The sequence below is a fragment of the Rhododendron vialii genome, chromosome 3a (genome assembly GCF_030253575.1).
Source record: "Rhododendron vialii isolate Sample 1 chromosome 3a, ASM3025357v1".
NCBI classification, from domain to species: Eukaryota; Viridiplantae; Streptophyta; class Magnoliopsida; order Ericales; family Ericaceae; genus Rhododendron; species Rhododendron vialii.
Window position 1 is genome coordinate 27,232,102 of NC_080559.1, and position 16,007 is coordinate 27,248,108.

The 16,007-nt window shown below is 36.8% G+C and overlaps 2 protein-coding genes across 2 annotated transcripts; both read left to right on the top strand.

Moving 5' to 3' along the window:
• The first annotated feature begins 1,159 nt into the window (after nucleotides 1-1,159).
• Nucleotides 1,160-4,406, top strand: LOC131319322 (transcription factor bHLH36-like). Its single transcript, XM_058349525.1, has 4 exons — nucleotides 1,160-1,745; nucleotides 2,380-2,748; nucleotides 3,739-3,802; nucleotides 4,155-4,406. The coding sequence occupies exons 1-4, from the start codon at nucleotides 1,452-1,454 to the stop codon at nucleotides 4,178-4,180; spliced, it is 753 nt and encodes a 250-aa protein (XP_058205508.1). The 5' UTR covers nucleotides 1,160-1,451; the 3' UTR covers nucleotides 4,181-4,406.
• A 7,376-nt stretch (nucleotides 4,407-11,782) lies between these two features.
• Nucleotides 11,783-15,056, top strand: LOC131319465 (transcription factor bHLH36-like). The gene is made up of 3 exons (XM_058349708.1): nucleotides 11,783-12,352; nucleotides 12,679-13,014; nucleotides 13,936-15,056. Exons 1-3 carry the CDS (start codon nucleotides 12,026-12,028, stop codon nucleotides 13,975-13,977), a joined length of 705 nt encoding a protein of 234 aa, XP_058205691.1. The 5' UTR covers nucleotides 11,783-12,025; the 3' UTR covers nucleotides 13,978-15,056.
• The last annotated feature ends 951 nt before the right edge of the window (nucleotides 15,057-16,007 follow it).

The following is a 16,007-nucleotide window of genomic DNA, read 5'->3' on the forward strand; positions in this document are numbered from 1 at the left end:
TGCTTGATCCGAGCACTCCTTTTCCGTGTAGGGTGCTTGATCATATATACACGGAAAAAGGGTGCTCGGATCGAGCACCATTATCCTATATACTTATTTTTTAAGAAGGTTTCCGGAACGGAGCCTTGGTATTAAGCTGTTCCTTGAATTGTACTTTTCCCAGCACCGGCAATGTATATACTATCTATTGAACTTATGTATTATATGTACTTCCCTATCTGCCATGGAGATCCTGCCATTGATACTGTTTTGTGGGGTGGTTTATGCTTCTCTTTATTCTTCTCATATCAACTTGGAAGTTGGAATCATCAGTGTCAGGCGCGGTTTTTTTGAAGAGTTATAGTAATAGAAAGTTGCTAAGTAATCCTCGGAGTTTGGCCAAATAGGTATTAGAAAGCAACTGAAGGGAATGTGAGGGTTTAGCTGGGTTTGTGAGGTGTGGTCTTCACAAACCCACTGTGTCGTCTTCAACAATGCTTTCATGGAGAGTTGAGGATATTGAGGAGTTGTTAAAAACCAACGTAGCAATGTGGATGGCTTGGATTATCCTTGCAGAATTTGGAGTGGGCCCCACACGCGTGCCGTGGCTGGTCACCGCTTTTGGGTTCGGTGGCTGTAGTGTTTTTTATCATTAATATGCTTGTCTCGCTGATGACCAATTGGCCTAGCGACCAATTGGGTAGACTCTCCAATGTTGCTGTGGAGTATATTTTTCTTGAATGTAAAAGTTGGCCGATTTTCCCTACACTCTACCTAGGAAGTGGGGGATCTAATGTCTGGTGTTTTGTTCTGTTTTGGTTGATTTCTTATCAACCGCAGTGGTCTCTCGAGCAAATGATTGGCGCTGGGATGGGTGCCAACCTCATTAGGATGTATTTTTTGTGCTTGTGATGCTCGTTTTGTTTGGTTTGTCGGTGATTTTCCCTTTTGTACTCTCCTCTCTCTTTTCTAATAAAATCTTCTTCCTTGTTCAAAAAACATAAAAATTAACGAATGGAAAAAAGAAAAAAAAACTCTCTCAATTCTACAAATACCAAAAATCCAAATTGTAAGAATTTAGGCCAGAGGGTTTGGAAGCTTTCGAGTCTATCTACATTTGTATATAGTATAGATTGATCGATTGATGTTTTCCGACGTCAATTTCTGATTTCATATTCGAATTAAAGATCTTCAAGATTTGATGGGTGGTCCACCAGACCGTGTGAATATTTAAAAGTGGGTTGCAGTTGTACACAAGCAGAGTAGTATGTCCAAATCTCTTCTTAAATAATTCCTCGTTAGGTCGTTTCTCCAACTCCTCGTATGACTTTCTCCATCAGTTTCTCGAGAGAAACCGAAGGGAATCTTTGCAGTACTCTCACAAACCCTAATCTACACTTCTCCTTCCCTCCATAAAGGAAAGCTTTAAATTGAAGCTTTGAACGTACTCTCTTTCCAAAATAACTCAAAAGATGTTTCAGGTCAATTTCACTACTACTCCCTCCAAAGAAGAGGAAATCGAGCAAGATCTAATCATGGGTAATGCCATACTGGAGAGCGGTAATCTTGCCCCCAACAGCTTCGGAAAAAGGGGGAAACGGCAGCAAGATTCGCGGGCTGTACGCTCCGGCGACAACGATGGGAGGAATGGTGAGGGAGATAAGGAGAGGAAAGCTGTACATAGAGATGTCGAACGGCAAAGAAGGCGAGAAATGGCTAATCTCTTTGCATCCATGCGATCTATACTCCCTCTTGAGTACATCAAGGTGATGATGAAACTTTCATTTTTCCCATTTTCTTAATTAGTTAGTAGTAGAACAATTTCGGTGGCTTATCTATATCCATGATTATGCCATGAAATTTGACTAGTTTAGGAAGTCTCAAATTTGGATCTTCGGCCCTGGAAATTTCCTGAAAAAAAAAAAAAAAAGAGTAGATAGTGGAATTCAGGTTTAGGGGATCCATGGGTATAACGTGTATCTGGGACTGAGACACAACCAAACTCTTGCGGGATGTAGAAATAGAAAGAAAAGAAATAAAAAAAACTTATTGTCTGTACATGAAAAGACACGAGCCAAACTCCTACGAGAGATAGCAGTGGAAGAAATCAAAGGTTCTTCTTGGTCTTGTAAACTTTTCATGTATGTGACTATGAGTTAGATATGACTCTTAGTCTGTCCGGTTATACTCTTGGCTTCCGAGAAGAAGGTCAGGGGTTCGAGCCTATGAATGGCTAATTCTCTATTCTCTGATAAGTATTACCCTAACGGTACGCAGTAACTTACTTCTCCCTCTTAAATGGGAAAAGAAAATATCGATTTAACAAGTTTTGCAAAAGTTCATATACGTACTGATGATATATGGGGGTTTGAATTTCTTGATGGGAATTTCAATTTACAGGGAAAGCGGTCGGCATCTGATCAAATGCATGAGGCTTTGAATTATATAAGTCACCTGAAAAACAATGTCAAAGAACTGGAAATCAAGAGAGACAACCTAAAGCAGTTGTCCGCGGGTTCTAGCACTACTACAGCCACTGGAACTGGATCAATAAGAAGCTCCGCCGATAATCGCCACCAAAGTAGTAGTGTCACGGTCAGCCAATGCCGCGGTGGTGTGGAGGTATTGATCAACAGTTGTGGCTTTGGAGAGGAAGGAGGGTTGCCCCTATCAAAAGTATTTGCAGTTCTAACGGAACGAGGGCTTAATGTTGTTAGCTATGTTTCTAGTGAAGTAAATGGAAGGCTATTTCACACAATTAGATCTGTGGTACTCTTTCCATCTCAATTTAATAGTCTCTCGTTTTATTATAACCGGATAAAAAACTAATTATATTTTTAAATTGATAATGAATTTTATATCAAACATGAATCTTATCTGATAGATCTCGGTTAGTTTTATAATATAATATTTTTAAAATCACATAAAACATTATAAATTACAAGTTATAATCAATTGAAAAATAACACGAATTCCCGAAAGAGTATATTAAATTGGAACGAAGGGAGTAATAATTAGTGCAAAAAATGATACAAAACGCACTTCTATTTGGGTGTTTAAGGTATACACCATCTTGGATCGTGCACAAGATCCATAAGGTTGTTCGTAACATTTGTCTGTTGTGGGTTTTTGTCTTAATGTTATGAATTTTTAAGCAAGCGCTATAAATCTTTATGAAATGATACATATATACAGTGGGAGAGTCAGGATTTTAACTTCGGGAGGCCGGCTTAGTAGACATATATTTTTTATCGGAACGTATATTTATTATATCATAAGGTTTTTGTTTTTCAATTCATTACATTTGTACATTGAATGATTCTTTAGACTATATGAATTATCACGTGCTTATTTTTTATTTATGAAAGAAATTAAAAAATGAGAATGTAAAATAACTGATTTTTTATCAAATCGAACAAAAATTATTAAAATTATAAGTAGTTATATACGAATAATTAGCAATAATATTCAAAATCAGGTACATACAAAATAAAAAAATTTAAATTCAGACTCTCGGGGAGACACCGGCCCTCCGGACCCTAACATAGCTCCGCCCCCGGGTATATATGAACTTCTACAGACATATGTTATGAGTTTCTATGGGAAATATCATGAATTTAATGCGCTTTAATACACGCCCGAACAAGGGTGTCTACTGAAGTGTTATATACGTCAGTGAAATACTCCTATCTATCTAGGTTTAGCAGTTTAGGGTTTTTGTTTAAAATTCCGAAGTGTTTTTTTCCTTTGTAAGTGCAGGTAAGTGACCTGATGTATATTGATCTATTTGAGCTGGAACAGAAATTATCTGGCGTGATTAATGGTGAGCTAAAACTCTAGTAATTAATGACGTGCATGTCTAGCTATCTTCACAGTTTTTTTTTTTTTTTTGAACGACAAATTTTTTTTTATTAATTTTTAAAAACAAATTACAAAGATTAAAATTTAAAAGGACCCTGAAAATGAAGAATCAAACCGGAGCAAGAGCATACCTTTCTCCGACAATATATAATATGCTATCTTCATAGTTGACCGAAGAAATTTTATCTGTCGTCTTAAACGTCGAAGGGATAAAATAATTTGGTGGAAATTTAATTTATTAAGGGATAAAATAATTTGGTGGAAATTTTATTATGTAAAACCAAGCATGCAATGTTGATTTGATTTTTTTGTAGGTTCAATCTCTGAGCAACTGCAATAGGAAATGAAAGTCTTTGACGTGCTTGGAAAATTCACTCTTTATTTGGCAGTAATAAACATTTCAGGTTACTTTATATTGTTTCATCCAAATTTCACCTTTGCTTCATTCTTTCAGGGAGTTATTTTTGGCTTCATTCTTTCAGGGAGATTTTTTTTTTTTTTTCTTTTCATTGAGTTATTGTTATTGTCATTGTTACAACAATGGTAAAGTTCATTCCCATTACCTATCTCGATATATATATATGCTTTCGTTCTCTCTAGAATGGTAATCTCAGTTAATTAATCTTATGGCTGCAAAAGTGCAAATGAACCAAGCAGATCACGAGCAGTTCAAGGCTTGGATCATGCATGAGCAACTCAAGGCTTAGATTGGTAAGGGTTCATTCGGACTTGGCTTGTTAAGTTAATAAATGAGCTCATTGACTCAAGTCAAAATTTCAGGCCAGTTCCATAAACAAGCTAGGCTCGAGTAGGCTCACAAACGGGAAAATAGAGGAGTATTAATTTGTAAATTCTATTTACTAAATACTAATATATCTAGTATTTTTCACTGTATTATTAAGTCTTTCTTAGAAAACTCAACCACTTCAAAGTTCGGCAAGCCCAGCTCGTTTGCAACCATACTTAATTTTGAAGGAAATGCATCAAGTTTGTAGAGAGTTCTAAGTGTCAAATTGTTTTTTGTTTTTTGACTGGCAACAAAATTAATTTATTACAATTCGACAAAGGGTACATCGAGGGGAAGCCCCAAAACCAAACCAATGAGAAGCAAGAGGACCAATTGGTCCAGTTAGTTTCGGTTATGATTAGTTTCGGCTTTAGGTATTGTGGGCTACCACAGCCCTGGGTGGATCGGGGCGGCCCAGAAAAATAATGTTTTGAATTTGAAAAATTGAAGAGTCGTCACCCAGATTTATGGTTCGCCACCTGAGATACTGTTTTGATTGAAAATGATTGTTTAAGTTGAAAACCAAAGATTCGTTTGAGGATTTGGAAGCCATGTTACCAGGGGGGAAGGATTTTACGGCACCCCCCTCGCCCGATTCGAAATCGGTCTCTATTAAACATTTGCGGAATTTTTCAAAAAATACTTTATTTCATTGAACAATTAGCAGGTATCCATAGGTATATCAAGTAAGAAGGTGCATGCATGTGCTGGTGTACAGTACATATTGATGAAATAATGCAAGATGTAAAATGACATAAAAAGAAAATTTGTTACTGAGAACACTCCCGAGCGCTCGGGACTACACTCCTGAGCGCTCAGGAGTTCTGCTGCCTCGTCCTGCAAACTTTGGTTAGACAGGTATCTTGAAATCTTTGACATAACAACATACTAATACTATCATACAGCAATGCTCATCAAGTAATTTAGATAGCCAAGAACTGGTCCTGACCATCCAATCCTTGCTTCCTTACATCTGAAAATGACCTTAAAAAAGATATCCTCATTATATTTTCTGAAGATGCAGTACCCACTATGAATAGTTGGAAATCTTTGCTTCGAGGGAGGGGAGTATACTTCTATCTTAAAAAAAAAAGAGTCATCCATGACAATATGTTAAAATATAGCCGTTGAGTCTATGAAAGACCTTCATTTTCTTTGAATATCCACTGGAAAAATAACGAGCATGGGCAAAATCACTCTTGAGCGCTCGGAGTACCACAGAGCTTATTTGAAAAATTCGTCTGCAACTCTTTTGCCCTTGTTTTTATACTAAGGCCACTCAACCACACATCCAGTATAAAAGACTGGAGTGGGCTGAGTGACCTCCCTCAGAAGGATAATATAACCTTTTTGGTTTGAAAAGTAGAAGAATTCTGCCTTTTTAAGTGGAATTTTGCTTCTTGGCTAGATTTTGAAGATGGAAAGGAGAGAGAAAATTCCAGAAGTCAGGACTGAGTATAATTCCTAAGCTTCCTGAATTTTTCTTAGAGTGTTTGAAATTGTTTTGATTTTTTAACAAAGTTTGAAGAGTGATTTTCCTTGTAAAGAGGAGTTTTCTTTTGAAAATGAGAGGGTCAAGGTGTGATATTTCGTGGGTGCCTAAAATGCAGCATTGGGGTGCTATTTATAGGGCATGAGAGAACATTTTTGAATTTTGCAAAATAAAATAAAATAAAATAAATTTGGGAAGGAAGAAAACATGATCATTTGGTCTCCTGCCTCTTCTGTTGAGAAGTATTGTAGCAAGACCGAATAGTTTGAATAAACATTGCCATGTGCTCTTGAAAAAGTTGAAAGCTCCAACATCCATTGGGCAATACAGTGGTCCTGAGCGCTTGGGACAATCACTTCCGAGCGCTCGGGAGTGAGCAAAATATGATTTTTTAGAAATAAGTCCTAAGCGCTTGAGAATGGTTCTGAGCGCTTGGGACTCAATTTATCAAATTGTTTTTTATTTCTCAAAGTCCAAGAAGCAAGGTCCAAACATAATTGAGGTTTGCATTGATCCAAATTCATCATTGGGGGCGATAAAGCCACAAATTAAAGAATTTCAAGAGGTTCAAATTGGGGTGTCTACAAGTATGAATTTCGGCTTTGGTTATACCAAAAAACGAACCTCACCATTGCATTCGTAGATTGGAATATATATATATATATATAGTTAGGTTCCGGTGAGGGATCCCTCATTTTATTAAAATGCGGGACTCTCCTTCCCGATTGAATTTCGATGATCCGAGCCTTTCAAAGTGACCAAAACGTGATTTTAAGGGTCCTTGAAAGAAATCAGCAAAAAAAATGACCGGGAAGGGCTTCATCCGAACAATTTTCATTGAACGGTTCAAAAAAAACTGCTCGGATGACGCCCTTCCCGGTCGTTTTTTTTGCTGATTTCTTGAGGGGACCCTTAAAATTACGTTCTGCACACATTGAACGGTTCGGATTTTCAAAATTTGATCGAAAAATGAAAGTCCCTCGATCCCTCACTTGAAAATTTCTCTCTCTCTCTCTCTCTCTCTCTCTCTCTCTCTCTCTCTCATATATATATATATAGCTAAAATATATATTAGTCTATTTTACATGAGAGGGTCCTCATTTAAGTTAAAATGCAGACCTCAGCATTTCTTTCCTTTTCCGATCAAATTTTGATGATCCGAGCCGCTCAATATGATCAAAACGTGATTTTAAGGATACCGCAAGAAATCGGCAAAAAAAAATGACTGAGAAGGGCTTAATTTGAGCAGTTTTTATTTGAACCGTTCAATAAAAAACCGTTTGGAACTGTTCGGACGTAGCCCTTTCCGGTCTTTTTTTTTTCCGATTTCTAGCGTGTACCATTCAAATCACATTCTGAACACATTGAGCGGCTCGGATCATCAGAAAAGGGGGGTCCGCATTTTAACTAAAATAAAGACTCCCTCATTTAAAACAAATCGTATATATATACACACACCACAGTACGTTGTGATCTTTCAAGTTTTTAGCTATTGAGGATGTGGAAGAGCCATTTTGACAGTGGACCACTAAGTTGCATCAGGTATACCAAAATTTTCCAAGGGAAACTTTTATCAAAATTGTACTCTATTTGGTAGGGACTATCGGCTATTTTACTTGCTTTTAGTATCTTGATACCAGAGAAAAGGATCTTGACTGGTGAGACATCATCATGCTTCCTGGACCATTTTGCTAAGTATACTTTCTTTGATTGACTTCGATTAGTGGAAGATATTTGTTAGAGAGACTATCGATTAAGAGGCATAATCGACTTTATTCTCTAATTTGTTCTATTTTTGATGATGACAATGACGTTGCATGCATGAGTAATCCTATGACAACAAAAATGATGTAGGGAAGCGTATAGAGAACAAAAGAACGAATAGAAGATCGAGAAAACGCAAGATACGAATTCTCTGTGTTTCGTATCTTTCAATACTCAATCAAGTTTCTAAAAGATTACAATCCTATTTGTCATAAAAAAAAATAACTCGAACGCATTAAAAACCAACCAAGAAGCTAGTAAGAAAAAGACAATTGGACGTTGCAAATCAAGCATGTAATAGAGAAATTATGAAATGGAAAATGATTAACACTCCTTTTTTTTTAACTAGCGGCACTCCCCTTGGTGTGTGAATTTACAAAATAGTCCATGCATTTTGTAAAAAATTATTGCATTGAGGGGTAATTTAGTAAATTCACCTAGCTAAAAGACAAACAGAAGAGTGTCATTGATAAAAAAAGGGAGTGTCAAAATCATTTTCCTTATGAAATATGTCAAAAAGGAAAATAATTGAAATCAAATGAAGTCTGAAAATTGGAAAGAAAAACAAGACTAGGAAATAAATTCTAGACGATAGTGAAATTAAATTAAAGTTAGTAAAAAAATGAGAAAAAGAAAAAAAAAATTAAAGCGGCAAACTAAGATCACCGACATTCGTTTTGTGACATCTACTCATCGAACCCTGTAAGTTGTGATAGTTCGAATCACATCATCGGGCTTTGGATAGATCCATTTGATAGTAAAGCAGACACCTAGATCCCTATTGTTGACTATAAAGACCTCAAATTTGGACTTAACATTTAATACGTAGAATCCATGAGGATAGTATTCAATGAAAAAAGTCAAAAACCGAGAATCCATATATCAAGGATAGTCTTCAACGAGAAGAGCAAAAAACCGAGACTATTTTTGATGGATTCTACATCGTAAATGTTAAGTCTAAATCTCGATTTTGAGCTCATCTCATTGAAGACTATTCCTCAAGGATTCTACATTATTAAGTCTAAATTTCGATTTTGGGCTCTTCTCATTGAAGACTATTCCTCAAGAATTCTACATCATTAATGTTACTAAGTCTAAATTAAGGTTTGTATAGTCAACTATGACCTTTAATTAAAAAACTATACTTGTGCAGTTTCATTTTTATCTATACTTGTGATGAATAAAAAATTTCTTCCATCGTTTAAAAAAAAAAAAAAACGAAACATCGGTGATTACGGAAGCCAATTGCCCAAAAAAAAAAAAAAGTATAAAGAATTACCAAATGTATTAGTAGAAGATATTTAAGGGGGGAAATTAACCAGCTGCTGCGACATAGCTAGTGGGTTATGATAGCTCGAGAAGATTAGAGACATTATAAGTACAATTAAAAAATCAATTTAGGTGTCATCTTCAACGTGCTTGTAACGTGTTGGGCGCTTGATGATTAAACTCAATTATTGGGATATGCCAAAGGTAAAACTATTGATTAGTGATGATTAGACCTTGGGAGAAAAGCTATCTCTTTTCCTCATTTCGATTTACAAACGTGCTCCGCATTTAACCCAAGGACTTATAAATTATAATTAGGAAAGTAAAATGCGCCGTTAAATGAATAGTTGCATTAATTAGAAACTGGTTCACATGTGTTAAAGCTGTAAAAGTCATGCTTATAGGTGAGGTGTGTTTCTTCCGATGTTCTGTTGGAGGGCACTGTACGGTGTTTTCTTTTATTTCCTGTCTTTTGCTTGATCACGTAAGTATTGTGTGCTTATCGTGGTCGAGTCCCCTCGATGTATCCCTTTGAGTTTGATATAAAAATTTCGTTTGCCGAGAAAAAAAAAAAAAACTGTATAAATTGGGTCCTCGCAAAGCCAGTCAACTTGGGCTTCCCTTGTTTGTTTTACAAACTTTTAGAGTGAGTGATGGAAATTCGAGCCCATGCTCTTCTAGAAAATCAAACAGAGAGGGAGAGAGAGATCTAGAGAGAGAGGGCGAGAGGGAGAGAGGAGGTCATGAATGATGGAGTATAGTTCTTGAACCAGATTATAAAATAAAAAAAACATTAAAAAATTCCTATCTTGAGTAAAAGAAATTCTTAGCTTCGATCTCACGTGCTTAATTCAATAGAAAAGCGTCAATTAACACAGCTTTCACAAAATCTGAAAACTGTAACTTTGGAGGCTACTTGTAATTTCTGTGTTGGGAAATTGTTTGTTTGTGTGTGAAGGTACATGTTTACATTTGGTAGAATAGATGAATCAAAGTCGCATATAAAAAAAGGTCGGTGGTCACGGTATGTTTTTTCTTTTCTTTTTTTCTCGGCAAACGAAAATTTTATATCACTCGAAGGGATACATCGAGCAGGTTCGAACACAGTAAAATTACATACTTACTAGTTCAAACAAGAAAAAAGAACAACTAAAACAAAACCCTCCAACAGAAAGTTGGATCTCACCACCCAAATAAATGGTATGTTTTTTCTTGTCAAGGTAGATCATGTTATAGGAGTATATCTGTACAAATGTTAGAATTCTATATGATCATGTTATATATCATATAGATTAATGTTCGATGCAAGTGGGACTCACATCATACATTGAAGTTTTTCCAATCATTATTGGAATTGTGAACCACACTTAATTTTGTTTAATTTGTGTTTCGCTGACTATTAAGGTTCAACCTTTCTTGTAACACCCTATGTAGACCACTAACCCAATAACTTGTAGGAGTTTAACCACATAGCCCAAAATGCTTCGGCTCAAGTTACTATTGTAGTTTACATGCATGGTTCCTCCTGTATACCTATGTAGACTTCTGATGTAGGATGCGGTATGCCGGTATTATAGTCTCCCACTTTTATGGCATCATGCCCTTGCAAGGGGTAGAACAATAGAGTCACCATGATAGTGGTCACATGCGCCCTGAGTTCAGAGTTACTACGCTATTTCACAAGTCATTTCCCTGGTTCGAGCCCATTTGGTCATGTATACCGATTGCTTTGATACCACTTGTAATGCTCTATGTAGACCACTAACTTGTTGGAGTCTAACTATGTGACCCAAAATGTTGAGCCAAATTACTAACTAATAGTACCTTAGTGGTTCCTTAAATACCTGGATCATCCATACGACATTCTTGATCATGTCGCGGGAGTCTAGAAGGCGAAGCCCCCGAAACCTAGACAAACGTGTTATAGTAATTTGTGTTGTAAACACAAAGTCATCATTCTTGTTATACCTAGATGTAACTCTGCTATTCACTGCGTTCGATACGTAGTGAAAACTGGTGTAACTCATGAATGCACTAGCTACATAATACGTTGGGGAATTGTGTAGAAATCTCGTGTAAATTTTTTTTTTTGTGTCTTCATTTAATTGTTCTTTCCACGTTATGTGGGTATTTGGCCAATTCTCAACAGCAACATCTCTTTTCAAACATCCGTGTCTGTATCATTAATTGTACAGTACAAATGATAATTTGAAAAAAAACTGATGTTATGACTTATGAGATAAACTGTAGCTATCTATGTAGTGTGAGCATTTTTGTACTATATCTTTCAGGAGACCATCCCAGTAGCATGCTGGTCCACAAGTGTGAATGTAGTAGGCGAGTGGGGATACAATTATAATACGATAAGTTTTTGGGTGCCGAGCGGATACCACTAGCGGCATCTGTCGGCGATTTGAACAGCCCAAATTTATTTTCTCTCTCATCTCTCACACAACCACTGTCTCTCCTCTTTTTACTATCGCTAAAATCCAGACCGTCCAAAATACATTTGAACGGTCCGAATCGCCGATGATGTACCACGTATGTGGTACCTACCGGCACCCGAAAATTTCTCCAATAATAGAGCTAATAACTACAGTACCCACAAATAAAACCTTCTTTTTTGAGGGGAAAAAAAAAAGGGTTGGTGAGTCACTTGTTTGAAATATCATCACATTGTTAATTTTATAAAGGAGGGATTTCAGGGAATCTTGGAATCAAATCTCAGAGAAAATCAAAGATCTCAAACCCTAACAGCCGTATCTCCTTCTTTACTACCATTACTACACTACCCTCTCCATTAATCGATTCAATAATTAAGAAATTAGCTTTTCATTAATCTGAAGAAGAAGAAGAAGGCGGCTCGATCGAACATGTTTTCTTTACAACAAGGCGATGATCTGGCGTTCCAGATCTCCTCGATCGAACAAGATCTGATCTCGTCCCACGCTTCTCTGGAAACCACTGGTATTCTTACCCCACCAAAAAGGAAGAGAAAGAAATCACTCCTGTACAGTAATCATGATCATCAAAAAGAAGATAAGTATGGGGGGAGTAGTACTTGTACAACTACTGGTAGTAATGGTAATAAAGAGAAGATCAAAATGACCGCACACAGAGACGTGGAGAGGCTAAGAAGGAAGGAAATGGCCGAGCTTTACGCATCGCTGAGGTCTTTACTCCCTCTCGAATATGTCAAGGTCAGAAAACTCGTTCCATCTTTCTCTTCTCTTCTTTCCTTGAGTTTGTCTGAGAAAATTCGTCCCTCTCCCACCCCAGCTCGGGATCTTGTATTGCCTGGAAATCGTCCTCGATTTATTCAAAGGAAGTTCCGACGGTACCCGATGTTGTAGTGAAAATCTGAAGAACATATAATATCGAGACATGATCTTGGAGTTGGGGATAGGAGGAATTTTTTTTTGGATTTACTAAAAGTAATTTTGATCAGATCTAATAAAAGTTTAAGCCTCTTGAATATGTGGTGGTTGTGTTTTTGGTTTTGTTTTTTTGTTTTTTTTTGGATCAGGGAAAGCGTTCCATAAGCGATCACACGAACGAGTCTGTGAATTACATCAAGAAATTGCAGAAGAATATCAACGAACTGAGTATCAAGAGAGATAGGTTGAAGAACATGGCTAATTCCACTGCGGATACCGAGGGAAGCACAGAAAGTTGTTCATCCGGTAGGGTTACGGCGAGCTTGTGCTGGGGTGGTGTGGAGATTCTGATCAATAGTGGGTCCGAAGAGGTAGGGTTCCCCATGTCAAGAGTGCTTGAAATTCTGGTTGAAGAAGGGCTTGATGTTGTTAGCTGTGTTTCCACTCGGATGGAAAGGAAGTTACTTCACGTGATTAAATCTGAGGTATATTGTCCCTCAAAATCAATTATTTCTAGCTCTCACTTACGGTTTCATTTAAGGCTTGGTTTGAAAATTCTTGGATAAAACTCACCCTTTTTTTTTTCTTTGGCGAAGGAAGATTTTTATCAAGCTTGATGGGGTATATTAGGAAAAAAGATAACACAAGTTCCATCTCAAAAAGACAGAAAGAAAAAACAAACACCATAGCATTCAACAAAAAGTTGGATGAAATCACCTCAAATGTAAGTTAAAATTTCAGTTTGCGAATCCCGTTGAAATACCCCTTAAAGTCCTCAACCGTATACTACGTATATCTTAATGTCATGTTTGGTCTTCATTCACATGGCTACCATTGTTTTAATTAGATCCGCCATATGCCACACCAGCGTAGAAGCATTATTAAAGATATAATCATTCCGCACTAGCCATAACGACCAAAGTGTTGCATAGAAACAAGTTTCCCAAATTTCTTTCTCTAAGTTTCGAAACCTGTTTCCAAACCACCAGTTAGCCAAAGCCTCGATCGATGAAGGGCACATCCATTTAACATGCCACCAATCCAAAATCAAGGACCAAATATCCCATGATAAAACTCACCCTTAAGACTAGGTTCCATGAAAAAGGCCGTTACATAACAAGATTTTGGACTGCACATAACGTTGTTTACCAATGGTAGTAAGACCGATACAGGCCATATACTGATACCATTACGTTTTCCGTTACCATGGCTTAAAACCCTGCCTTAAAGATGATCTTGCAAAGGGAGGGCATCCAAAAGTTTACTTTTACGTTTCCCATCACCGTTACGTTTACCGTTACTGTGGCTTAAAACCTTGCCTTAAGATGATCTTGCTAAGAAGCCAATACTTGACGTTTCTATTGTTTTTTTTTTTCCTTTTCTGATAGTTTTTGTTCAGCACATAGGTCACCACTTCCGCAAATTGGATGGTACGTAAGGATGGCTAGCGGCTTGAAACCGTTTGAAATGCACATGGTGCACGCAAGACCAACAACAAAATGAAAGGGGATGAAAAATATCCAGAAAATTGCCCTCTGCTTGTTCAATTTGAAGTTAACTAACCAAGACATTAGAACTCACCCTTAAATAAGTGAGCGGGTGCAAAAATCCGTTTTATCCACATGACCAAGCTCAAGACGAGAGACGTGGTGATCCATGTCACCCAAGACGAGAGATGTGGTGATCCATGTCACCCAAAATACGAGGCTGTTTTGGTTAATACGGGGTGTACCGGCACGTATCGGGCAATTTCGTTCATATTTTGGAAATCTCCGAAGTTTTTGTTTAATTTGAAAAGAATCAACAAGTCCAGTACCAAAATACTTGGGGGGATTTTTTTTAATCACAAAAAAGGCTTCGACTTTAAGATAATTTATTGAAACTTTGAGTCAATGTGTAATTAGTTATATCCCTTCACAAGAACATTTGTCTTGCCGTAGCCTCAGTAATCTCAAGGGTGCAAAGAGAGAACAAACTCTTAAAAATCTCAAGCTTTTAACGACCTGGTCAACTCCTTCTGGTTTGATGTGTTTAGTACGTCAGGTAATCTGTTCTATATTAATCCTTGCAGGTCAGTCCGACATGCTTTGATCTATCCACGTTGGAAGAAAAGTTGGCTGAGGTTATTACTGGAAATGGATGGTAGGATTGAATATTTCAAGTAACAAAAGTTGGCGTTTGATCAGCTGTTGTTGGAACCATCAATGATCTGAAAGAACTGAATCTGAATCTTCTTAATTTAATGTACAAGTATCTAATCTTAAACACGTTCAATAATTTAGGAATTATGGTTTATTAATATTTATGTCATTTAGCACGTTTAATAATTTAATGTTTTATACTGATAATAGTTTGATCAGAGAGAAGCAAAAAATTGTTGAGGTGATGAGTTGGAAGAAACAAGCTGACAGGGCAGTATTTTCTGGGCAGTAATATTTATGTCATTTTCTGGGTAGAAATTGTTGAGGTGACAGGGCAGTATTTTCTGGGCAGTAATATAATATTTATGTCATTTTCTGGGTAGAAATTGTTGAGGTTATGTTTTTATCTACATGAATTTACAATGTTGCCCTTTGATGTGTTAAAAAGTATATTGAGGAAAGGTTCACATAGTAAATTTATGTGAATAAGGACAAAATAATAATAATAATAATAATAATGGAGCCCGAAATTACAGAAAGGTCTGAATCCGCGATAATTGGTGTTTCCATGTTGGTTAACACATGAACAGTTGAAACCATGATCGTTCGGTTCCGTTTGATTTGCCAAAAATGTGGCTAATTCTTTTCCTCTCCTGTCCTCTTGGCTTTTCTCCCCGCGTTTTTTCTCCTTGTGATGAGATTAACAAATACTATTTTGGCTCTGTTTCAGAAAAAGTAATTCAAAGCCGTTCACTCGTGTGGAAAGCCCATTGTCCATCATCAGTACTTATATAGTAATTGGGTCAAAGCGGGATTAATGAAAACAGACAACAAAGATACTCAAAAGGGGTTTCGTTATCCAGCTCGGTTGACACGAATTTGATGATTCATTCTATCTGAAGTAAATTATGGGAAATGATTTTCACTCCCTTTTTTGTTAACGTCACTCCCCTGCAAGTGTATTTTTGCACCAAAAATACACTTGAAAGGGAGTGGTGTTAATAAAAAAGGGAGTGGCAAAATCAGCAGCCTAAATTATATATATATATATGCTCAACGAGAAAGGAAATCGTAATACGATCGAGATTCACGGATTGGATATTACGCTGTTGTTTCTTTTCATTAATTAGTTAAATAAGCAATAGCGTAATAAAAGGTTTCTAAAGTTAGCAATGTTTGCTCAAAAAAGAACTCACATTGGAATAACCGAACTTAACAACTTCTTAGTAAGTCATCAAATTTTAGCTTTTGAATAATCAAAACTAGCAACTTTTTGCCAATAACCAAATTTAGTGATCCCTACATTTTCTTAATCAAGTATACTCATCATTACACAA

Bases quoted from the DNA above. Each gene is read 5' to 3' on its own strand.
- LOC131319322 (XM_058349525.1), top strand. From the start codon at position 1,452: ATGTTTCAGGTCAATTTCACTACTACTCCCTCCAAAGAAGAGGAAATC. The intron at 1,746-2,379 runs GTGATGATGAAA...TTCAATTTACAG, and splicing joins TCCCTCTTGAGTACATCAAG to GGAAAGCGGTCGGCATCTGA. The intron at 2,749-3,738 runs GTACTCTTTCCA...TTGTAAGTGCAG, and splicing joins TTCACACAATTAGATCTGTG to GTAAGTGACCTGATGTATAT.
- LOC131319465 (XM_058349708.1), top strand. From the start codon at position 12,026: ATGTTTTCTTTACAACAAGGCGATGATCTGGCGTTCCAGATCTCCTCG. The intron at 12,353-12,678 runs GTCAGAAAACTC...TTTTTGGATCAG, and splicing joins TCCCTCTCGAATATGTCAAG to GGAAAGCGTTCCATAAGCGA. The intron at 13,015-13,935 runs GTATATTGTCCC...TTCAGCACATAG, and splicing joins TTCACGTGATTAAATCTGAG to GTCACCACTTCCGCAAATTG.